We start from the raw sequence: 24398 nt of genomic DNA, 5'->3' as shown, positions 1-24398 counted from the left end.
GGCAGATTCCAGGGAGGCAGATTCTGGAGCCGCCCTATTCCCGGAGCAGGGTCCATATACAACTCAATCAATCCAGCATCATAGCAATTATATACAGCTTAACTCAAATCATCATCTCAATGGTTCACTGGCGTCACCTTTCAACCATTCCCTCTGGCAATATGCCAGGCGTCATTCTGACTCTGCTGTGGCTCTCAACAGTGCACCACCACGCCTGGCTCTTTCAACATTCTCATGTGGAAACTTTCTAAAAGAAATTTGAAAAAAAAAAAAAAATAATGAATTTGAAAAACTGTGAGTCCCCTCTGCATGCTGAATTACCAAATTTTTTTTGTCATAAACCTATGTTGTTGCAAAGGTTATAACTTCTAGTATACTATCAATATCTTCAATTTACAGTTGAATAAATATATTACTTTTTAATTTAATTTTATTTTTTTTAAATTTATTTTTTAGTATTTGGCGGACACAACATCTTTGTCTGTATGTGGTGCTGAGGATCGAACCCGGGCCGCACGCATGCCAGGCAAGCGCGCTACCGCTTGAGCCACATCCCAAGCCCTACTTTTTAATTTTAATTTCAAGAGATTTTTTCTTTTTTAATTTTTAAAACATTTTTGTTCTATTTAGTAATACATGACAGTAGAATGCATTTTGACACATCTTAAATGGAGTGTAGCTTCTCATTCTCTGGTTGTATACATGACATAGAGTTACACAGGTCATGTAATCATATATGCATATAGGGTATTCCTACCCCTATACACCCTCCCTTCCTTTCAGTCTCCTCTGTCTAATCCAAAGTACTGCTATTCTTCCCTAGCGCCCCTGCCCAATTGTGAAGTAGCATTCACATATCAGAAAAACATTCAGCCTTTGGGATTGGCTTATTTTGCTTAGCGTGATATTCTCCAGTTCCATCCATTTACTAGCAAATGCCATAATTTTGTTCTTCTTTAAGGCTGAGTAATATTCCATGTGTATATGTACCACAATTTCTTTATCCATTGATCTCTTGAAGGGCACCTAGATTGGTTTGATAGCTAAGCTATTGTGAATTGAGCTGCTATGAACCTTGATGTGGCTGCGTCACTACAGTGTGCTGATTAGTCTGTGGGTATAAACTGAGCAATGGGATATCTGGGTCAAATGGTGGTTCCATTCTAAAATTTCTGAGGAAATCTCCATACTGCTTTCCAGAGTGGTTGCCCCAATTTGCAGTCCCACCAGCAATGATTGAGTGTAATTTCTTCCCCATATCCTCACCAACATTTATTGTTACTTGTGTTCTTGATAATTGCTGTTCTTACTGCAGTGAAATGGAATCCCAGTGTAGTTTTGATTTGCATTTCTCTAATTGCTAGACATATTGAACCTTTTTTCATATATTTGTTGATCAATTGTATTTCTTCTCCTGTGACGTGCCTGCCTGTACAGTTCCTTAGCTCGTTTATTGAATGGGCTATTTTGGTTTTTGGTATTAAGGTTTTTGAGTTCAAAAGAGATTCTTTTAAAAGATGTTTTTGAAGAATAGTTGTTGTAGTAAATCAAATGCTTTTCACCAATTCTGGATCTTTTGTTTTCTAAGGCTGATGGTTAAGCCAAGACTGTGAGGCATGTTTTCAAAGCTCTTGGCCCCCAAGAATTGGGCCTCAGTCTTCCTGCACAGGGTATCTCACTGTTTCCAAACCAGGCAGTGAAGATGGTTCCATGAAGATGGGGGTATCTGCCTTGCAGAATCTGTCATGGGCATTTCAGGTTGTGCTTTGTGTCCTCTCAGTTACTTGCTGTGTGGTCAGCTGACCAGAAAAGAGAGAGAAGGGCAGGTTTGTGTAAAAGTGTTACTTTTTTTTTTTTTTTTGCCATAATGGGGATTGAATCCAGGGCCTTGTGCATACCAGGCAAGCACTCTGCCACTGAGTACACTCCCAGCTGGGACATTGCTCTTTAAAATGTTTTACGATGGCACCTAAATATCATGGAAATGTAACAAATAATGTCCATTTGAAAAAATAACTGGGCAGGTGGCACACAGCTGTAATCCAAGCACTTTGGGAGGATGAGGCAGGATTGCAAGTTTGAGGTCACATTTTAGTGATTAAAAAATAAAAGGGACCAAGAATGTCCTCCTGGTAAAGCGCCCCTGGATTTAAACCCCAGTACCAAGAAAACAGCAACAAACGACCAACCTGGGAAAAATAGGGAGACCCTGTTTGAAAACAAAAACAAACTCTTTGTGTGTGAACAGACATCATCCCCTTTTCTTCCTGGATGCCTGCATTCTCTTCTACTCCCCACAGTTGTCTGTCTCCCTTTGGGGCACTAGGGATCAAGTCCAGCCGTGCTCTACCACCGAGCTGCATCCCCAGTCCTTTGTTATTTGAGACGGGACCTTGCTAAATTGCCAAGGCTGGCCTTGAACTTGCAATCCTCGATCCTCCAGCCTCAGGACTCCCAATCACTGGGATTACGGGCATGCACACCGTGCCCAGAGGAGCTCATCATGATCACAATAGTATGTTTCTGCAACAAAAATATTTGTGAAATATAAATTTTTCTAGACTTGGCTATGAGTAGTACTTAATTGGTGAAAGCAACTTAAATACAATACAGTAACAGTCAATAAAGCAACGAATTTTTGTGTGGTGCGGTGACCCACACCTGGAATCCCAGTGACTCAGGAGGCTGAGGCAGGAGGATCACATGTTTGAGGCCAGCCTGGAAAACTTAGACCTGTCTCAAAAGATAAAAATAAAAAAAGGGCAGGCGGTGAACTCAGTAGTAGAGTATCTCTGGGTTTAATCCCCAGTATGATGGAGACTATAGGGAAATAATCCAAGAAAATTTATTTGTTTGTTTATTTTTCTCCTGAGATAGATGGGATTATTGTACTTTGTTTTTCTTTCCTTTTTTCTTTTTTTTTTTTTTTGTTCATACCAGGGATTGAACCCAGGAGTGTCTAATCACTGAGCCACATCCCCAGCCTGTTTAGTTTTTTATTTTGAGACAGGGTCTTGCTAAGTTGCTAGGGGCCTTTGTAAATTGCTGAGGCTGACCTTGATTTGTTATCCTCCTGCCTCAGCCTCACAAGCCACTGGAATTACTGGCATGGACTTGTATTTTACTAGGCTTGCTTTTTTTCCCCTCCTTTTCCTCCCCCCAAAAACCACATATATTTTTGGTAAATATCACTGATTGCTAGAAGGAGAGGGCTCACTCTTAATTCAATTTATACGCACACCCACATAATTATTTTTGGATGTTGATGGTTCTTTATTTTATTCATTTAGTTACATGTGTTGCTGAGAATCAAACCCAGTCCCTCACACATGCTAGGCAAGCACTCTATCACTGAGCCATAAAACCAGCCCTCAATTTCTGTTTTTAATCTTTATACATTATAAGCATTTGACAATGTTGTTCATGCCAATAAGTGGGTGGGATTAAAGGGGGCTTTGTCCAATGGGGGCAGGCAATTCTTTGAATTTCCTCTGAATATGGTGAAACCTACATAGTGATCTGTGAACAAGAGTAACTGTTTCATGATTTTACATTTATACCCCTGGCCTTCAACAGTTCTGTAAAAATGACACTTGTTATAAGTATGTCATTATGTAACAACACAGCAGTTGTAACAAGGTCACCATTGCTAGCACCTCCTTAATGGCCTCCCTGCCCACCCTGTCCACAATACCGCCCCTGCCCCGCCCCTTCCTCCCCTTTCCTGCCAGCCACTCCCTGCCTTGCTAGTTTATTTCCTGGGAGCCCTTGCCCCCATCTGCATCCATCTGGGTTACTTGTCTTGTGGCTGGGCCTGGACTGGGGAGGGAAGGGGTGGGTCATGCCAAGTTGGAGCCGATCTTTATCCAAAAGTTTGATATTTTGTTCCTTGTGGATTCTTTTACAATATTGCCCTTAGGTGTTATTTCTTCTAGGGACTTAAGTGTTTTTGGCATCCCCTGAAGTTTTGTGGCCCAGGCGAGTACCTCACTCCCCTGCCCCGAGTCCTGGCCCTGGTTTCTTGGTTCTCTCTCTCATCTCCCATGAGCCCCTCGGGCAGGGTCCAAGGCATACAGAAAGGGTCATCACCTTATTATAGATGGAGGCCCACAAGACTAACCATCCGGCCCCTTGGTACTCATCTCTGCCTTTCCTGCCCTCTGCCAGCTTCTCTGCCAGCCCCTCGCTCTTGGGTGCACTCTGGTCAGAGGTGTGAGACGTTCCTGCCCAGGCAGCCTCTGTCCCCATGCCTGCTCCCCTGGCCACTTGATGGGTGCTCATTCCCCTCTGAGCAAGGCAGGGTGTGACAGGAGCAGAGGTCCTCTCTACCCCAACCTGCCCCTGACCCATGCCTATGCCTGGATGCTTAGGAAGGTTCTAAGTTTGCCCACCTCCTCCTCCTCCTCCTCCTCTTCCCCTCCCACCCTTAACCTCAAGAGCTCCTGGATGATGCTGATGCTGAGGGTAGGAGTGATCCCAGCAAATATGTCCTGAGGGCTGGCTGTGTGCCAGCTGCTATATAGATGGTCTCAATCAAACCTGACATTAGTTTCTGACGTCAGTACTAGTATTGCCCTCATTTTACTAACAAGGAGACGGAGGCAGCTTGTCCAAACTTATCCAGCCAAAACATAGTGGTACCAGGCAGAACTTGCTATATCATTTGTGGGACCCAGTGCAAAATAAAAATGAGGGGGTCCCTTATTCAAAAACGACTATTAATTTCAAGATAGCAATGTCAGAGCATTAAAGCCAATGTAGGGCCCCCTGTGACTGTGCGGGCTCACACCCAGTCAGCCCTGGTAGCCAGCCCTGGTACCCGAGAATTTGAACCCAGATTCTAACTCCAGACCCCACAGACTCTACACTTGGAGGAAATAATCATAACCATGGTGTTTCACTGAGCACCTGCTCTAGGCAGTGTGCAAAACCTTAAGCCCTTTCAGCCACCCTGTGGGGGGTGGGTATTATTACCTCATTTTTGAGGAACCTAAGCTTTAGAGAAGTTAGGTTACTCTCCAAGTTCCCCCAGGTGTAGTTCTGAACACAGGACCAATTCCAGAGCCAGGGTTCTTCTCCCTGTGCCATGGCAGCCTCTCTAAGGATCACAAAGGCAGGAACTAAAATGGAGCTGGGCATGGCTCAGGCAATATCTTAGAAACTTTGTTCTCAGGGCTGATCACTGGGGGTCCAGCTGCCGTGCTTATGACAGAAAGGTGCCCCAAGTCTGCAGGTACTTCCATCGGGGCTTCTGCTTCTACCAAGATCGATGCAGGTAAGTGTGAGGGGCTGGGGGCAGGGATGCTGGAAGAACCCCTTTTTGTGGACTGTGTCCTCCTTGAGTCTACTCAGCCTCCAGGCTGAGCTAGCTCTGAGCCCTAGAGGCTATTCCTGTCTCCTCACTCTCTTCCCCATACAGCTATCAGAACCTGAGACCCCCCGTGCCCCCAGAATGGGGCCACCACCACCCAGAGCCACATGTCACTCTTCTGGAGCCCCAGCTGGGACTGACCCACAGGGGTTCGGAGCCCACCCACCTGCCCTCCATTGCTATGGCCATAGGCTGGGCCTGGCCTCATCCCCACTGGGACATGGAGCCTGATCTGCGGGAGGTTGGTGGAAGTTCCTGGAAACCTCTGTCTCCGTCTCCATCACGTGAGTCATCAAGGGATGCAGGTGGGATAAAGTGGGATCTGACACCAGGGTTCCTGTTCTGCCTCTGAGCAGACTTTCTATTTCCTTTCCCCTCTAACTTCCTCAGGATTCCCAGCTGGAGGGAAATTGTCCTCTGGCTCCCTTGCTCTGTGTTTTGGAAGCAGAATCCCATGGTGCCTGTGGAGGCAGAGCAACTAGTTTCAAATGCTAACTCCACCATTTGGTAGCTGTGTGATTTTGGACTAGTTGCTTCACCTCTGGGCCTCAGTTTCCTCATCTTCAAAAGGACACCGATACCTGTAAATAAGTGCAATTACAAAAAGAAGAAAAAAGGACAATTATTTACCTCACTGGTCATTTCAAGGGCAATGATGTGCTTAGTGCCTGGCATAAAGGAACACTCAACAATTGTTAGTGGTAGTGGTTATTTTTAAATGATTACCCCAAATTAGCATTGTCCAAAGGCAATATATGGCACAGATGCATTTTTTTTGTAACAGTTTTATTGATATACAATTCACAAACCAAAAAAATTCACTAATACAATTCAATGTGTTCTAGTGTATTCAGAGTTGTGCAAACATAACCATCTAAATTTTAGAAAATTATCTTTACCCCAAGAAGAATCCCTTTAGCAGTCACTTTCCATCTACCCTCCCCCTTCCCAGTCATTGGTAAACTCTAGTCTACTTTCTCTCTGTTTAGATTTGTCTATTGTAGACACGTCACATAAATGATCACTGGCCTAGAATTTTCTAGATTCATTTATGTTGTAACATGTATCAGAATTGCATTCCTTTTTGTGGCCAAATAACATTCTACTGTAGGGATAGAATACATCTTATCTATCCATTCACCTGCTGATGGACATTTTGATTGTTAATTGGCTATCATAGGTATTATTTTCTGTGAACATTCATGTTTAAGTTTTTGTGTGGACATATTTTCATATCTCTTATGTGTATCCCTCAGAATGGAATTGCTGACTCATATCAACTCTGCCATACATGCGCATACACTAGGGATTAAACCCAGGAGTGCTCTACCACTGAGCTACATCCCCAGCCCTTTTATTTTATTTTGACACAGGATCTTGCTAAGTTGCCCAGGCTGGCCTTGAACTTGTGATCCTCTTGCTTCAGCTTCTCTGAGTTGCTGGGAATATAGACCTGCTATGTCTACTATTTAAAGTAACTGCTAGACTGTTTTCCAAAATGGCTGAACCATCTTACAAATCACATGTAAAATTAAATTTTTTCTAGTAGCCACATTAAAAAAAGTAAAAGCAACTTTTTAAAATTTCAAATTTTAAGCTAATATATCTTTTAATGTTTAACCCGTAGATGTGAGGTGTCCCTCAAAAGCTCATGTGTGAGAAAATGAGAGAATTTTCAGAGATGAGAAGATTATGAGAACTTTAACCTAATCAGTGGATTAATCCACTGAAATGGATTAACTGAGCATTAACTCTAGACAGACAGGGTGTGACTAGGGGAGGTAGGTCACTGGGAGGTATATGCCTTTGGGTTTATATTTTGTCCCTGGTGAGCAGAGCTTTTTCTCTGCTTCCTGGCTCTAATGTTCTGAGATACTTTCCTCCCCATACCCTTCCACTATGATGTTCTGTCACCTTGAGCCCAGATCTATGGAGTTGGCTGATGAACCAAAAAAAGCTTTTCCTTCTCTGTATTGTTCTTTTTAATATTTTATTTTTTAGTTTTCGGTGGAAACAACATCTTTGTTTGTATGTGGTGCTGAGGATCGAACCCGGGCCGCACGCATGCCAGGCGAGCGCGCTACTACTTGAGCCACATCCCCAGCCCCTCTGTATTGTTCTCATCAGGTCTTTAGGTAGCAACGATGAAAAAGCTAATTAAAACATTATCAAAGCATATATCCAGTGCTATCAATGTTATTCATTATGCAGTGAATATTAAGCATTGTTAGTGCTGGGTGCAGTGGTGCACACCTGTATTTTCAGCTACTAGGGAAGCTGAGCAGGAGGATCTGAAGTCCCAGGCCAGCCTGGGCAACTTAGCAAGACTCTGATCACAATAAAAAGAGCTGGGGATGTAGCTCCGTGGTAGAGTGCGCCTGGGTTTGATCCCCAGTATCTTAAAATAAGATTAGGACTGAACTCTGAACTACGTGGGGCAGGGTTTGGGGCCAGCTCTGAACCTTGCATGCTACATCAGTGGGTGAATGGATGCGGTTTTCCCCACAGCTGCTGGCGGGCATCTCAGCCACTCCCAGGACTCTCAGCCAGAGTCCCACCCTTTCCCGGAGCTGACAGCCCCACTTCAGAGCCTGGACCTTGAGGAGTGGCAGGTAGCAGGGAAGGGATGACAGAAACTGGCTGCTGCTGCACCTCTGGGGATGCCCCCACCTTCTGGGGGAGGGGACTGGAGAAGGCTCTGGGGCTGTTTGGGGGGTAGGAGTGGGCAAGTGTTTCACCCCATCTGTGGTTGCAGGGAAAGCAGGACAGTCGGGATGTGGTGTGTGGCATCTGTATGGATAAAGTGTGGGACAAGCCGGAAGCTGAGCGGGTGTTTGGCATCCTGCCCAACTGTACCCATGCTCACTGCCTGGGCTGCCTCCGTACCTGGCGGAAGAACCATCAGAACCTTCCGCTGAATGTCATCAAGTCAGTGTCATACAGGTGCCAGCAGGGAGGGAGGGAATTGCCCACAGAGACATGGACCAGGAGGCCAGCCTGTGGGCTTGTGACTGCCCCCCCCATTCAACCCCCACTTATCTCATGCAGGGCCTGTCCCCAGTGCCGAGTTCATTCCAGCTACATGATTCCCCACAAGTTCTGGGTGGGCGAGGGGCCCAAGAAGGAGCAGCTCATCAGGAATTTCAAGGCTTGGACCAGGTGAGGCTGGCGGGGTGGGGAGGAGGGAGGTGGCTCTCAGCCTGGGATCCTCAAACACTGGAAGCTCAGAAGTGGCCCAAAAGGCTGTGACCAGTTTTTATAATTTTAGCAAATCTGTTTAATAACAGGGTCTGAGATGGCAGCAGGGTTAATTTTCTATCTCTTTCTATTCATCTATTTATCTATTTATTTATTTAGAGGTACTGGGGGTTGAACCCAAGGGTATTCTACCACTAAGCTACATCCCCAGTCCTTTTTTTTGGTTAGCATCTTGCTAAGTTGCAGGCCTTGAACTTGTGCTCCTGCTGTCTCAAGCTTCCTGAGTAGCTGGGATTACAGATGTGTGCCACGATGCCTAGCTATTTTCAATGTGTTTTTTTAAGACAGGAAAATACATTGATATGAATGTATGTTGTTTGCTTTGATGATCTTTGAAAATATGGGGTCGCTGACAAGGGTACTGAAGGGCAGCCCTTGAAAATGAAAATTAGATACCCTTTAAGATACTTCACTGCCACCTGCTGGAAGAGAGTGGAAGAAGTGTAAAATCTACACTGGTACAGTACTGGCTTAGATGGGATGCTAGGTAAAACCTGCCCAACCTTGTGTCAGCCTAGAGAGCTCCTTATTCCTGAAACAACAGAGCTTGGAGATGATAGTCTTTATCTGCCTCTACTTTGTCACAGCCAGATCCCCTGCCGGTTCTTCATGAGGGGGAGAGGCCGCTGCCCCTTCAAATCTGACTGCATCTACCTGCACCAGCTTCCAGCTAAGACCCCGGTCTCTGGTCCTCCTTGGCCTGACAGTGTTCAACTGGTCTCTGGGAGTAAGGTGGTAACAGTAGGGACATGGGATCAGGGAGGCTCCTGGTCATGGTGTATAATTAATGTCCATGGTAACTGTAAACCTCTGTATGATGTCTGGGGTGTGGATGGTGCCTGTGCTTACACCATTGTGCTGTGTCCAACCTGCCCAGCTCATATGTGAGCCTTGAGCTCCCTGGTGTGGATGGTGCCTGTGCTTACACTACTGTGCTGTGTCCAACCTGCCCAGCTCACACGTGAGCCTTGAGCTTCCTGTTTCCAGGACAATCACAGTTGAAGCTGATGGGTTTTCAATAATTTTTCTCTCTAGTTCCAGGTACTGGGCCCAGCACTGTTCTTAAGGGGCCACCAAGCCAGAAGAGGATATGTTCTTCACAGACTGTGCCCTGGCTCTGGCTCTCTGAGGTTCAGAACTCCTGCTAGGTCTCAACAGTTCTCTATGGCTTGCTACACCAGGATCGGCTGGAGGAGATGGGACGAGGGGAAGGGCTGGTGGTTCTTTCCCCTGTGGGGTTTAGTGGTAGGCAAAAGTAGCCAACCCTTTACCCCTGTAAACGACAGCAGTGACACAACTGAGGGACACAGGAATGGAGGATGGCTTCTGGAGTGAGAAAGGATTCTTACCTGCTTGCCAGTGTCTTGGCTTTTAACTTTGCTCTTTTGTAGGATTTTAGAAGAAAACTAATAAAATGCACCTAAACTGTCACTGTGCATCTGAAGAATGATCTGCTTATAGCCCAGCCCCACCCCCAAGGGGAGTAGGGTTGCTCTTTCATTCAATCTTTTATACTTTCCCTGTCACTTAGCTTCTGGAAGTCTCTGCTGTACACACATAAGAGGAGACAAATGAGAAAGGCAAATAACATCATGAAAACTTTTATGACCTTACAAAGTCTTTGAAAGGATCTTGGGATCTCCCAGGGCCCTTGAACTGTTTAGAATTTAACCCCATTTTCCTTCCAGTTGGCTAGATGCAGATCTTGGTGCGGGAGCTGTAGAGTAGGGAGTGAGATTATAGTTGAGGCTGGCAGGGATTCCTGGTTCTTCATGGCCTACCCACATCTTGATTACTCACCCTGATTCCCTTCTGTGCTGTCCCCCACCCCTCTAGTACTGGGGATTGAACCTGTGGTGTTCTACCAGTGAGCTACACCTCCAGTTCTTTTATTTTTTATTTTGAGATGGTCTTTCTAAATTATTGTGGCTGGCTTTGAACTTGCCATCTCCTCCTGTCTCAGCCTCCCAGAGTCGCGGGGATTATAGGTGCACACCACTGTATCTGGCTTCTTGAAAGTTCTATATCACAAACATTCTATTGCTTACTTATTTAGCTTTCTCTCTTCACTTGTATGTCAGTGATGAAGGCAATGACTTGTGTTTGGTCCCCTGTATTCCCAGTTCCTAGGTGCTCAGTAAACACTTTTTTTTTTTTTTTTTTAGTATTTATTTATTTTTTTAGTTATCGGCAGACACAACATCATTGTTGGTATGTGGTGCTGAGGATCGAACCCGGGCCGCACGCATGCCAGACGAGCGCGCTACCACTTGAGCCACATCCCCAGCCCATAGTATTTTGTTTTAGTTGGACACAATACCTTTATTTTTATGTGGTGCTGAGGATGGAACCCAGCGCCTGGCTTGTGCTAGGCGAGCGCTCTGTTGAGCCACAACCCCAGCCCCTAGTAAACACTTACTGAATGAATGGCTCTGTGTGGCACCAGAGCTGGGAGGACGGACAGTACAAGTTGGCTCCCAAAGTGGAGATTTATGGGGCGCTGAGGGCTGGCTCTTCCTACTCCTAGAGGAGTTCAGTGATCTCTTGCATCCTCTAAGTGGAAGGTGGCGCCACTCCTGGCACCTATAGACAATCAAGGCAAGACTGCTACTTGGTCTTTGAAAGATTCACAAAATAATTGTAGATGACTGAAACACCAAACGGGGCAGCATTTGACTTGGTTGAAATTAAACGGCAGGGTAAATACCATAAATTTCCCTTTTTCTTTTTGCGGTATTGGGGAGTCCGCCCCAGGTGCTAGCATAGCCAGGTAAGCACTCTACCACTGATCTACAGCCCCAGCCTCTGGGCCTCTATTCTGCCCCACCGCTTCTGCGGGTGACTGAAGAAGATGAGCTTAGGGTCAGTCCCGAGGATCCGCCCCTCCACTAAGCCCCGCCCCATTAAGATCCCGCTCTGACGCGCTCCGCCCACAAGCCAACCGCCCGTTCTGGCCCAGCCCCGCCCGCGGACACGCCCCGTCATTGGCGCCACACCTACTCTCCGGCCTGGCAATCTGTGGACCCGCCTCTTCCTGTCCGCACTCGCGCCTCGCCTCCCACCCTGGCCCCGCCTCGTCTCCCTGCTCCTCAGCGCGGGAACCGCTCGAGTTTGAGACGGAGTCTGTGTAGTGTCCCGCGCTGGAGGAGGCGCTGTCACGTCTGGGCCAGCCTCGAAGCTGAGGCCTTAATTAGAGCGAGGGGAGTAGGGTGGCGCGGCACCTGCGCCCGGGATGGCGACCCCTGGGACTGGGGATGAAGGATCCGCACCTTGGGCGTCCTTGGAAGCACCCGCCCGCCTTCTGCTGCAGGCATTGCAGGCTGGGCCGGAGGGGGCGCGGCGCGGCCTCGGGGTGCTGCGGACGCTGGGTCGCCGTGGTGGGGAGCCCTTCGACTGGGGCCGCTTCCTGGAGGCTCTGTGCCAAGAGGAGCCAGTCCTTTGGGGACCCGACGCCCGCCTGGAGCTGTAAGTCCGCGGCTTACTGCCCCGCTGCAGTCACCAGAGGCCCGACGGTCGCTTCCTCTCTGTTACTGCGGAGGGGACTGAGCACAGAGGTTAAATCACTGCCCACCGCGAGGGCGCGCTACCGCGCAGCCTGGGAGGAGTGGCACCCCTCACTGGGCACCTACTGTGTGCCGGGCAGTGCTGGACACTGGATACTAAGACACCCCTTCTGTTGGGCGTATATAAATGAGTATAAGTAGAGTTAAATAGATTTTGATTGTATACTTTCATTTCTAAGAAAAATAGAATGTATACCTTCACTATAGATAAACTTACGTATGAAGTGCACACGATTGTTAACCTATGTACCTTATAAAATAAACCGAAATAGAGTTTTTTTTTTTTTTTTTTTTTATGTATTCTACTGGGGATTGAATTCACCAGCGTTTAGCCCCTGAGCTACATCCTCAGTTCTTTTTTCTTTCTTTTTTTATTTGTTTATGTTGTTTGAGACAGGGTCTCATTAAGTTGCCAAGGCAGGCCTCGAACTTGTGATCCTACTGCCTCAGCCTCCGAGTAGCTGGGATTACAGGCAGAAATAGTTATTTAAAACAGATGTGATAAGTGATGGAATAAACATCTGCTAATTTTGGTGGCTTTCTACTTGTTTTTTTTTTCAAAGTGATATACACTTTCAGGCAAGAAAGAACATTTTCCTTGAGAATAGTAACTACAAATCTATATTTTGGTGTTCTTGATAATTTCCAGTTTTTTGAATGATTTTGGACTTTTTCATAACCTCTTTTCATGGCTGACAAGGAATTCCTACTATGAGTTTCTAGTGTTGCATGGCCGTTTTCTTATTTGATTGTGCTTCCTTTACTGGCCTCATCCTTGGTCTTTAGTTTCTTTGCAGGCATCCTATCCTTTTAAGCCACCTGTCCATTGTGTGAAGATTCATGTTTTTTTTTTAAAAAAAAATACAGATCTTAACTGCATTTAAGTAGCATAGTTAACTCAAACACACAAAAATGCAGAGTGAGGTGCCAACCCATCTTCAGCTCCAGTGGTACAGGTCTTCCTCCTTTCTTGGGCCAGGTTCCCCAAAGTTGGCCTGGAAACTGGTATATGGAGAGCAAACTATATGTTAAATTTTTGTACTGTGTAATTTTTTGTGTTTTAGATAAGTAGGTAGGAGTTCTAATATAGCCTTCCCATACTTTTTTGAACTTTTTTTTTCTTTTGTAATACTAGAGATTGGACCCAATGGTGCTCTACCTCTGAGCTACATCCCTAACCCTTCTTGGTTTTTATTTTTTAAAATTTGAAACAAGGTCTTATTTAGTTGCTGAGTCTGGCCTAGGACTTGGAATCCTCCTGCCTCTGCCTCTGCAGTTGTTGGGATTACAGATGTGCTTAATTTCATGGAAGAGATGGGTCAGGATAACTTGTCTGAATCCCTAAATTGAAAAGTATAGTAATGTTTGTCCAGTTCTCTGCCTTTTTAATGGATACAGTAAGGGAGGGCAAGAGGCTTAACCTAGGGCCCATGGATAGAACTATATTTCAGTACACTTAATTTCCTTTGTAATCCTAGGTATTTTGTTTAATGTATTTAACCCTCATTCAGAGAAGGGGCTCATGGCACTAAACAAGATGCCATGGATCCCTTGGCACCACAGACCCTTGGAGTAGGGTCTTCCATATCTCTCTACTCCCAAGAATAATCCTGGCATAAGTTAACCATCTTTTCTCTCTCTCTCTCTCTCTCTCTCTCTCTCTCTCTCTCTCTCTCTCCTGTAGTTCTCTCTTTCCCTTTTTTTTGGCACCAGGGATTCAACCTGGGGGCTCTTCACCACTGACCCATATCTCCAACCCTTTTTATTTTTTGATGCAGGGTCTTGCTAAGTTGCTGAGGGTATTGCTAAGTTGATGAAGGTGGCCTTGAACTTGTGATCCTCCTGCCTCAGCTTCTCAAGCTGCTGGGATTACAGGCATGTGCCATTATGCCCTGCCACATTGCATCTTCCACAAAGAAGTGAAAGTTTGCTTTTTTTCCTCTCATGCCAAGAACCTCTGTGTGATATGACATAAAGCCCTGCAAAGTCGCACAGAGGGAGCAGCTCAGGCATGATAGGGGGTAGGCTAGATGCAGCCATGACTTATTTGCCATATCAAGCCTCAAGTCACACAGGGTCTGGATTTGTGCCTCTGCAAAATTACAGACCACCACATTGCATTATGGGCCTTTAGGGCATGGGAGGATAGTGTTTAAATCAGAGAACGCTGGGTGCTTACAGGAAGGAGTTTTCCTTCTGCCCTTACCCCAGGGTTCCAAAAGAAAAGACTCCCACCCTGCTCTCCCCCATTGCTTCTGTGAATACTGTTTGGAAACTAAAGTTGTAATGAAGATTATTATCTGATGGTTCCTTCTGTTTGAAGTCTTGCCTCCTCTGTGAAGCCTTCTCTGTTCGCAGCAGCCCTTGCCTATCTCTGTACCCTTATTCTCAGAAAGTTAATTCATTCAATAAATGTTCACCTAGGCGATACTAGTACCCAGAGGAAGGAGACTCTGCCTTTGGTTTTCAGTAATTCACAGTTTTGTGACAGGAACAAGGGAGATAGTGGGATAAGTAACCCTGACAGTTCCAGGGGATTGTCAGGTGGGGCTTCAGGACAGCTTACACAGCATCCTGGAGTGTTGTTTGGTAGTATTGTTTTGACCTAAAATATGGAAATAGACTTTTTTCTTTGTTATACAAAACAAGCCTGGGGCTGGGTATGTGGCTCAGTGGTAGAGCACTTGCCTGGCATGCATGAGGCCCTGGGTTCCATCCCCAGCACTGCACAACAACAGCAGCAACAAGAAGAAGCATGAATCTTTTTTTGTTGTTGTTTTAGTTGTCAATGGACCTTTATTTTACTTATTTATATGCGGTGCTGAGAATCAAACCCAGTACCTCACACATGCTAGGCAAGGACTCTACTACTGAGCTACAACCCCAGCCCAGAAGCATAATCTTACAGAATAAGTTCCAACATTAATTTCTTAGTTGAAATAGGAGATATCCAAGAGGTTAAGAGCAGGGCCTGGTGTATAGTAGATGCTCAGTGAACACTTGCCAATGACTCATGCTGTCCTCTCTCCATCCACACCAACTCTTGCAGGTGCTGATGTCTGTCTCCCATCTGTCCTCTGCCATTGTGCCCCCAGCCTGCCCTAATCTGCCCTGAGCTTCCTCCAGCAAGACACTCTGACTGCTTGCTCTCCCTCTGCTACCCAGGAAACCACTGTTGCTGCGATTGCCCACATTATGCCGGAGGAATCTGATGTCCCTGCTGATGGCTGTTCGGCCGTCACTGCCTGAAAGCAGGCTCCTCTCTCTGCTGCGGATTGCCCAACAGGACTCAGTCTCTGCTCCTGATGCCTGGCTCCAATCCCTGGGAACATTGCTACAAAGGGATCTGGGGATTGGAGTGTCTCTTGAGGGAGCCTCTCCATTGTCCGAAGGGTGCCAGAGACGGCTCCAAGGCCTGTGTAGGCAGCTGGGCCAGGAGGGCAGGAGGTTGAAATTGCCCCAGGCTGCAGACCCTGAAGGGAAAGAGGAGGAGGAGGAGGACAGGAACTCACAGCATCGTGGGAAACGCAGAAAGGAGCCAGAGGAAGAGCCTGCCAGTCCTGAGGGGGAGAGGGCCCCCAAAAGGTCCCGGGATTGGGAGGGGGAAGAAGATCACAAGGATGAGAGTCTTGAACACCAGTCATTGGAATCCCTGGGTGATGGAGGAACCACATCACCTACTAAGAACCAGCTGGATGTGGGAGCTGAGACCAGTGAGGCTGGCCTGAGTCTGGAGGAAGCCAAGGGTCTTGCTACAAGCATGAAGTTGCCCAAAGCTGTCCAGGTACTGTGGTGGGGAGGCAGGGTTTATCCATGCTGGTTGGGACGCTGTTTCACAACTGGGATCCATGGAGCAGGGGGATGGAGGCCTACGAGGAGGGAGTCCCCCCTGCCCAGCCTTATGGAGAGGGTTAAGGAGGGAGTTACTAGCGGTGGGAAACACTTCTAACCATCTGTAACATGGAGTTGTAAAAGGGTGCCAGGCAAGGCAAGAGACTCTGGGGCCACCCTGTCACCCGTCCTAGGGGTTAAGGGGAATCATATCTGCCCTATCAGCCAGGGCCGGGTTTACTTCATTAGGGTTGGATGGAGAGAAAATAAGTCTGGACAACTGGATTTTACATGGACCTTATCTGGTTTGGATTCTTAGGAACTTTGCAAGATAGAGGCTTCATGTTCTTAGCTCTCTTGACTCATCTTTGTCCACTAGCTCCCACTTAACAGGCTCCCCCGCCCCATGCCAATACCAGTGATTGACCCCAGGGCTGCTTTACCACTGAGTTACATTCCCAGTCCTTTTTTATTTTTCGTTTTTTTGAGAACAGGGTCTTGCTAAGTTACTGAGGGTCTCACTGAATTGCTCAGGCTGACCTCAGACTTGCAATCCTGCCTCAGCCTCTTGAATTGCTGGGATTATGGGCATACACTATGGTGCCCTGCTGACCAGGGGCAGGGAGCTGGGACTGGGTAGTGACTGAACTCTCCTCTGCAGGACCAGGTGCCCAGGCTGCAGCAGCTGCTGAAGACCTTCAGGGAGGTGATTGACCCTACCCTACTCACTGTAGCCCTTCTTCCACCTCTGCCCAGACCTCAGCCATGCCCCGGGAAGCCCCAGCACACTGAGGATCAGGCTGGTGGGGGGTGGGGTTGGAGGGAAGGTCTGAGGACGGTCACTGCTGAGGCTTATCTTGGCCCGAGAATAGACAGGCCATCACCAATTGAAGGGGTGGCCTCAGTGAATTGTCATCAAGGGCTCTGCCAGCCCTAACGGGATTTACCTCCCCAGGGAATGGATCGGTTAGAGGCTGCCCCACCAAGTGAGCTGCAACTTTTCCATGAGTGTAGTTCCAGCCAGGTGAGGCCAGAAAGACTGTTTGTCTCTGAGTTTATGGCCACTCCCCCCACCTTTTTCCACTTTAACTTTTGTTTCCTTACCTCCTAAGGGAATCTTGCCCTCTCTATCTCTCGGGTAGGTCACCCTGAGTGCTTTTCTGAGCCCTCGATTCCTTCCTATAGGCCAGTTCGCCCACCCTTAATTTGTCCTGGAGCTTCCTTGCTCTGCCCCTTTGATTGCCCACTTGGCTTGTGACAGCCTAGCAGAGTTAGACTAAGCATCCCCGTGTGTCCCCTTGTCCTTGGGCAGATGGAGCTGCTGTGTGTCCAGCTGCAGCTCCCCCAGCTCTCAGCAGCAGGCCTCCTGCAGCTCTGCACCTGGCTGCTGGCCCTGTCCCCAGACCTCAGTCTCAGCAGTGCCACTGTGCTGACCAGGAGCCTCTTTCTTGAACGGGTAGGTTCACTGGTAGCCCCCAGGACAATGGGGAGAATGTCTGAGCCCTGGAAGAGAATTGCATGGGAGAGGGTGTTCCTGGCCATGCAGGCGCCTGGTCTTGCTGGGCAGCTTGGGGCCCTGCTCAACAGGCTGGGCGTGGGTCTCCTGGCATCTAACTTCCTTCTAGGGCCTCAGAATTCTTTCAGAAGCTGATTGAGGGGATTTGGGAGTTGGAGAGGGAAGCTATGTGTCTTTCCACTGAATAGGTCCCCTGAGCCCTAGATAAAAGATCTTGTAATTTTTCCCTGTACAACATGTATCACTATCTGAAATATATCTCAGATAAACATTTATTGAAGGAAGAGAAATGAGTTACTGTCTCCTCCCTGTTGGCTGCAGATCCTCTCCCTGACTTCTTCTGCTTCCCGGCTGCTCAGGATGGCCCTGACTTCATTCTGTGCCAAGTACACCTACCCCGTCTGCAGCGCCCTCCTTGTCCCCCTTCTCCAGGCCCCAGGCATAGGTAATTCTAGAACCAGCCCCAGACCTGGTACCTCTGCCCTCTGTGCCCAGCACCCTTTGCTGGTAGGAGTTGAGTGTTCAGTGGGTGAAAACACCTGTTGCTTCCCTGGCGGTGACAGGCATCCTGTTCCCCCCAGGCCCACCTCCTCCCCTTTGCTCTCCCTGGCCCAGGTCCAGCTCAAACAGAGTTACTGTGTGGCCTAATGAAGGACGAGTCCCTGGAGCCGGACACACAGGGCCTAATGCTGGGGTAAGTGTGCAGGACTCCATGTTGCCCCCACTCCCATCTTTCCCCCAGGCCAGGCCTGTTCCAGGTGGCAGCCGGCTGGGCACCAGACCCTGGGCCTCAAAGACAGGATGTGGTGTAGCTGGTGCCCCTGTCACTCCAGCTTGAACCTGCCTCATGCCTTCCACCAATGGGCCTGTGCACACTGCCATTCCATTCACTTTCCCATGCACTTCCCGAGCCCAGGGTTGCTGTTCTTCTCCCCACAGTGGCCTCTGTGGGGTGTGGGGCTAGCTCCATGCCAAGTGCCCTGGGAATACAGATAAGAGGCAGGTCCCTGCTCTGGAGTGCTTCATGGCCTAGCTGGAACGTGGCGCAGTGGTTAAGAGCATGGCTCTGCAGTCAGACATGGCTTCAAATCTTAACCTCTCTTTTTATTTAGATACATGAACTCAAACTCCACCTCTGTGATCCTTCATTTCCTCATATATGAAAAATGGGGGTGATATTCATTTCATAGGACTTTTCTAGATATCAAATGTGATGATGAATGTAATGAATTCAGCACAGTATTTGGCATCTATTTTTTTTTAATTTTTTTTTTTTAAGAGAGAGAGAGAGAATGAATTTTTTAATATTTATTTTTTAGTTTTCGGCGGACACAACATCCTTGTTTGTATGCGGTGCTGAGGATCGAACCCAGGCCGCACGCATGCTAGGCAAGCGCGCTACCGCTTGAGCCACAACCCCAGCCCCAATATTTGGCATCTAATAAGTGCTCAAAATTGATATTAAAATAGTGTTAAATTGGGGTATTAAAATTGATACAGACATGAAATAATGAATAAGACGGACCTCATTGGACACAGATGTGAAATACAAAATGCTAATTAGGAGAGTTCTGCCTAAAAAATAATAGCAGCTGCCACTCACTGGGCATTTTCTCTGTGCTTTAGAGTCTCATATACTTCATTCAGTCCTGTGAGGCAGGAGTGCTGCCACCTGAGAGCTGGAAAAAGTGCTTAGAGAGGTTAAGGCATTTGGCCAAAAGGTCACCCAGCCAACAAGTGGGATGAACCAAGCCTGCCCACTCAGGAAGCCACAAGTCTCCACTGTGACGTGCTGCATTTTGAAATGAGGGGAGGGCTGTGCAGTGGAACAGGAAGCGCAGCTGGAGTGGCCATGGCGTGGGTGGAGCTTTGCAGGGAAGGCCACCTGCTCCAGGAGGCCTATTGTGTCATCCCACAGTGTCGCCTTCCTCCTCTCTGAGTTTCCTTCACCTTTGGTTCTCAAGATGCACTCTTGACTCCTGGTTATTTTTCAGTAGGAAACTATATTAATCAGATTTTTGTTGCTGTGGCCAAAATACCCAACAAGTCCAACTTGGAGGAGGAAAAGTTTTTTTTGGCTCATGGTTTCAGAGGTTTACTCCATGCTCAGCCGACTTCCTTGCTCAGTGCCCAAGGTGAAGCAGAGCATCATGATGGAGAAGAGCTGCTCAGCTTATGGCTACTGGGAAGCAGAGAGTGAGAGAGATGGAGGTGCTACAGACGAATAACCCCAAAGGCTCACCCCACCTGCCTATCGTTACTACCCATTTCATCCATTCAAATTAGGATGGATTGATTAGGTCACAACCACAACTCTGGTAATCTAATCATGTACCTCCTACATTAACCGGAGCTTTGGGGGACACCTCAGATGCAAACCGTAACACCTTTCACCATCACACTACCATATCCTTCACCGTCAGCTCCTGGGGATCTTGGGTTGTGACATTGGGTTGTATTGGCTCTGCAGCAGCAGCTGCTGAGGCTACTGCCCACGTCACAGGGCTCTGACTACTCTGTTGGCAGGGATCTTGGCTGGCCCCAGAACCTTGCCCTGCCAAAATAACAAGAGCAGTAAAAACTCAGGTTTGATGAGCAGTTGGGCCTTTCTCACCAGGGCCACTTCTCCGCAGGCAGATCTTAGAGCTGTCCTGGAGGGAGGAGACTTTCCTGGTGTTGCAGTCACTCTTGGAGCGGCAGGTGAGCAGACCGCCTTGGAGGCAAGAGGGCAGAGAAATGCTGCAGTGCTATAGGGGACAGAGGGATCCTGGGTTTCTGGGTCTTTTCAGTGGTGAGAGGCAAGCAGGACAATCACCCTACAGCATGGTGCCCCATGACAGGAGGAGAGCCCTGCAGCTCGCAAGGTTGGGAGCAGAGCTGACCATGTGGTCCATCTAGCTCTACCTCTAATAAGCTTGGGGCTCTAGGACAGGATTTTTTTTTAATATATATATATTTTTTTAATTTATTTTTATATGGTGCTGAGGATCGAACCCAGCACCTTGCACGTGCCAGGTGAGAACTCTACATCTGAGCCACAACCCCAGCCCCAGGATTTTTTGATATGTATGTGTAAACTTAAGTTTTGAATAGGTAATAGATTCTAATGTTCATAAATTTTCTTTGTTTCTTTCTTATTTCTGGTACTGGTGATTTAACTTAGGAGCACTTAACCACTGAGCCAAATCCCCAGCCTTTTTTATTTTTTGAGGCAGGGTCTCATTAAGTTGCCAAGGGCCTCACTAAGTTGCTGAGGTTGGCTTCGAACTTGCAATCCTCCTGCCTCAAGCTCCTAAGTCACTGTTATTACAGGCATATGCTACTGTGCCTGGAAAGCTGACATTTCTTTATGCTTCAGTTTCCTCTTTTAAGAAAGGAGAGTTATTTATTTATTTATTTGGTGCTGAGGATCGAACCCAGAGCCTCACATGCCCTAGGTGAGCCACAACCCCAGACCCAAGAAAGGAGAGTTATGAGACTGGGATAAAGTTTCAATGGGGTAATTGGTATAAAGTGCTCAGAACTGTGCCTGATGCATAGTATTGATTAAATTTTTATGAAGCGCTGCAGTGTCCCTTGGGATCTTTCACTCCTTTATATCTTCAGCCACAAGGCAGACTGTGTATCCTTGATTTCACCTTGGTGCTTTGCAACAATGGCTACCATTTTCTGAGACCTGTCTCAGATCCTGTGTGCATTATTTCATTTATCTTTCTCACAATTTTCAGAGTTAGATATTTTGAGCCCCATGCTACAGATGTGGAAACTGAAGCTTAGTTCTCCATCACTGTGACAAAATGTCTGAGATAAACAGCTTACAAGGAGGAAAGGTTTATTTTGGCTCATGGTTTCTGAAGCTTTAGTCCATAGTTGGCCCAGCTGCTTTTGAGTATGTAGTGAGGCAATACATCTTGGCTGCAGGAGCATGTGGCAGAGGAGGTTGCTCACCTCACGGTGACCAGGAAACAGACAGAGAGGAGGGGCAGGGGTCCCAGTGTTCCTTTCCATGGCCCACCACAAGTGACGGAGCTTCCTTCTGCTAGGATCCACCTCCTAAAGGCTCCACCACCTTACAGTAGTGCCACCCTGGGGACCAAGCCTTCAGCACGTGGGCCTTTAAGGGACATTCCAGACCCAAACTATAGCATTTGGTTAAGCTACTTGCCCAGGGTCACCTCGTGAGGAAATAGTGGAGTTAGGAATTGAGTCCAGGAGAAGCTGAGTGAAGAGCGCAGGCCTTTCTTGTGATTTGCTCCATCTCTCAATGTGTGCAGGTAGAGATGACCCCAGAGAAGTTCAGTGTCTTGATGGAGAAGCTCTGTAAAGAGGGGCTGACAGCCACCACCTCCCTGGCCTATGCCAAGCTCGTGCTGACGGTGATGACCAAGTACCAGGCTCATGTGAGTGTTGATAGGGCCACCGGAGCTGGTCCTACTGGCCAGGCTGCTCTGGGTCTGCCATGAGGGTATTCAGATTTCGAAGGAATAAAACACTTGCCAGGGAAACACAAGTTCAAGTCCAGAACTGAGAAATGGGATTGCTTAGGGTTTATTCATCCAGCTAACACCTCTTTGAGCCAGATATTACAGTTAACTATTTATCATGTCTTTCCTGTTCACTAGCCTGAGATTGGAGGACAGGGTCAGCTCAAGGGGAGGGACTGCATTGTGGTTACTATGATTTATCAACACAAGTGGCAAATCTAGCTACAGGCACATGCCATGGTGTCTGAGCTCCATTTTATAGATGAGGAAATGGAGACTCAGAAAGATTAAAGTCATTTACACAAGGTCACATTGCCAGGACTGGCAGCATTTTATAGGGGGCGCAGTAAGTCAGGGACTGGGCTTTAGTTCTTGGCTGTTGGCATTTTACCTTTTTCTTGGAGATCACAGACCTATTTGTTAATTTCATGAAATTTACTATAGATCCTCCCAGAAAAGTGAAAATACGAGCATGACTCTGCTGCATAATTTCAGGGGGCTTCCAGACCCTCTATAGCTCACAGAAGAGGACTGCCCCATGTGGGGCTTCAGGAGTGTTCTAAGGGCCTTTAGCTGGAGAGTTACTTGGTCACATTTGCATTATAAAGAAGCCCCTGGTTTCCTTGAGGAGTGGGGATTGGAGAGGGCCTGGGAGCTGTCAGGACTTGCACCAGCAGGTCTCAAAGGAAGGTGGCGGCCACAGTGGAGTCTTGAACCTGTTTCCTCATCTGTAAAAGGGAGGGCTGTGAGGACTACGGAGGAATGTGTGCAGGTCTGCCGCATGTAAGCCCCCAACACTTGCCTAATGCTGTTAATTTAACTTATTAGTAAGTCGTGCAACTAGTATTTGATTCTAGACCTACCTGGATCCATGGCTGGCTAACCATGGTGAAATAATAAGGTGTGGTCGCTCAGGAGCCTCCTGCTCTTCCTCCTCTGGTCCTTTGTCCTGGCTTCCTCTCTCCTTCCTAAACAGGGCCCCTGGGGTAGAGAGGCGAGGGGAAGGACCAGTCGCTGGAATCTTGACATGATTCTTCCTCCTCCGCAGATCACTGAGGCCCAGAAGCTGGACCTGGCCATGGTCCTAGAGTCCAACACCACCTTCCTGAGGAAGTCCCTGCAGGCTTCCTTGAAACATCTGGGCCACTGACCATCCAGCAAGGGATCACCTCCTGGAGCTCTGACACCAGTTTCCTGAAGGAGATTTTGCCCTCAGCACCTCTCCCTGACTCCTTGCCTCAGACTGATCCCCACCGATCCAGATTGACCAACTGCCTCCCTGTTCCAGGCTGCAGAGGCCACCCAGTCAGGAGGGAGAGCTCTGGGGTGAAGGGAGGGGGCTGAATGAACTGTTTGCCAGGGCTGCTGGCCCTGGGCTTGCTCCTCATCACCTCTGAGGCTGCAGAAATGGAAACTTTCTGACAGGCCTAAGTAGTCAATGGCGATGCTCAGTGGGGTCAATGATAGACACACAGTGCTGGAGGGGACCTGGGCCACCTCTGTGCTCAGCACAGCTCTCTTAGGCTCAGGTATGTTATGACCCTCTGTCTTTGTTTTCTAATTTGAATAAATTATCAATAGCGTTTAATAAAAAGCAGGTGGTTTAATGATGTCTTATTAGAAGCAGTGCCTGCCTACCTTCCCAAGTAACTCTGGGTACAATTGAGCCATCCCCCACTCCCTGCAACCTCCTGCTCAGTAACAGGAGGCATCCTCTTCCTTATGAGGGGAACAGTGTAGAGTGTTTTTTCTGAAATTCATTAATTTGCATTCCCTGTGGGCCAGTAATATGTGACCCACCACCACCCACAGCCCCACAGTAGGTGAGGCATGTAGCAACCACTGGGCAGGGGTGTGGTGGAAATGAGGACTTAAAAGGTGGAGTATCTCAGGCCAGAGTTGGGAAAGGGTTTGGGCCCAATAACATTTGACAAGGGCCGGGCGGTCCTGGGGGTACTGCTGTGGGCAGAGAAGAGGACAGAACATACTTTAAAGGTAGGCAGTGCTGTGAGCCTGTTTTACATCTTTGTATTCCCAAGGCACCTAGTTAAGCCCTTTGTTTACAGAAAACACTTTGAACGTGTAAATGTTACTGAGTCAGCTGTCAAGTGAACATTCACTACAGTATCTTCCTAGCTGCTGGCATTGAAGGACCAAGAACAGAACTTTCTGGTCACTTCCCTGACCACAGCTTCCTAGGAAGCCCCAAACCACTATTCAAGCAAGATGATGATGAGAGGAAGGTCAGGGCTAGGGATAAAGCCTGTTTTGTTTTGTTGTAGATGGATATAATACCTTTATTTATTTTTATGTGGTGCTGAGGATAAAACCCAGTGCCTCGTGTGCTAGGCAAGCACTCTAGCCACAACCCCAAC

General features: G+C 47.6%; 1 protein-coding gene, 1 long non-coding RNA gene and 1 other non-coding gene across 9 annotated transcripts; all 3 read left to right on the top strand.

The window, feature by feature from the left end:
* Positions 1-8445: 8445 nt before the first annotated feature.
* LOC114099303 (uncharacterized) lies at positions 8446-9975 on the top strand. Its single transcript, XR_011707878.1, has 3 exons — positions 8446-8530; positions 9217-9361; positions 9665-9975. It is a non-coding gene; the product is annotated as an uncharacterized lncRNA (long non-coding RNA).
* Positions 9976-11675: 1700 nt separating this feature from the next.
* Fance (FA complementation group E) lies at positions 11676-23617 on the top strand. 7 transcript variants are annotated; one of them, XR_003583884.2, is made up of 10 exons: positions 11676-12094; positions 15358-15976; positions 16685-16729; positions 16979-17047; positions 17336-17479; positions 17861-17984; positions 18155-18233; positions 20157-20239; positions 21814-21939; positions 23072-23162. XR_003583884.2 is itself a non-coding variant. In XM_027943711.2 (10 exons), the coding sequence occupies exons 1-10, from the start codon at positions 11862-11864 to the stop codon at positions 23171-23173; spliced, it is 1608 nt and encodes a 535-aa protein (XP_027799512.2). In that variant the 5' UTR covers positions 11676-11861; the 3' UTR covers positions 23174-23617. The 7 variants fall into 7 exon arrangements, 6 of the variants coding, with proteins under 6 accessions (XP_027799512.2, XP_071469569.1, XP_027799513.2 ...); XM_027943711.2 differs by having other exon boundaries at positions 20173-20239; positions 23072-23617; XM_027943714.2 differs by having other exon boundaries at positions 12009-12094; positions 15242-15976; positions 20173-20239; positions 23072-23617.
* On the top strand, positions 14851-14923 carry Trnaa-ggc (transfer RNA alanine (anticodon GGC)). Its single transcript has one exon. It is a non-coding gene; the product is annotated as a tRNA-Ala (tRNA).
* Positions 23618-24398: the final 781 nt, after the last annotated feature.

Source organism: Marmota flaviventris, chromosome 6 (assembly GCF_047511675.1).
Source record: "Marmota flaviventris isolate mMarFla1 chromosome 6, mMarFla1.hap1, whole genome shotgun sequence".
Classification (NCBI taxonomy): Eukaryota; Metazoa; Chordata; class Mammalia; order Rodentia; family Sciuridae; genus Marmota; species Marmota flaviventris.
This window is presented reverse-complemented; position numbering and strand designations above follow the sequence as displayed.

Excerpts from the sequence above, each read along its gene's own strand:
- Fance (XM_027943711.2), top strand. The coding sequence starts at position 11,862 with ATGGCGACCCCTGGGACTGGGGATGAAGGATCCGCACCTTGGGCGTCC. Across the intron at positions 17,048-17,335 it reads ATGAGTGTAGTTCCAGCCAG|ATGGAGCTGCTGTGTGTCCA; the intron begins GTGAGGCCAGAA and ends GTCCTTGGGCAG. Across the intron at positions 17,480-17,860 it reads GGAGCCTCTTTCTTGAACGG|ATCCTCTCCCTGACTTCTTC; the intron begins GTAGGTTCACTG and ends TGTTGGCTGCAG.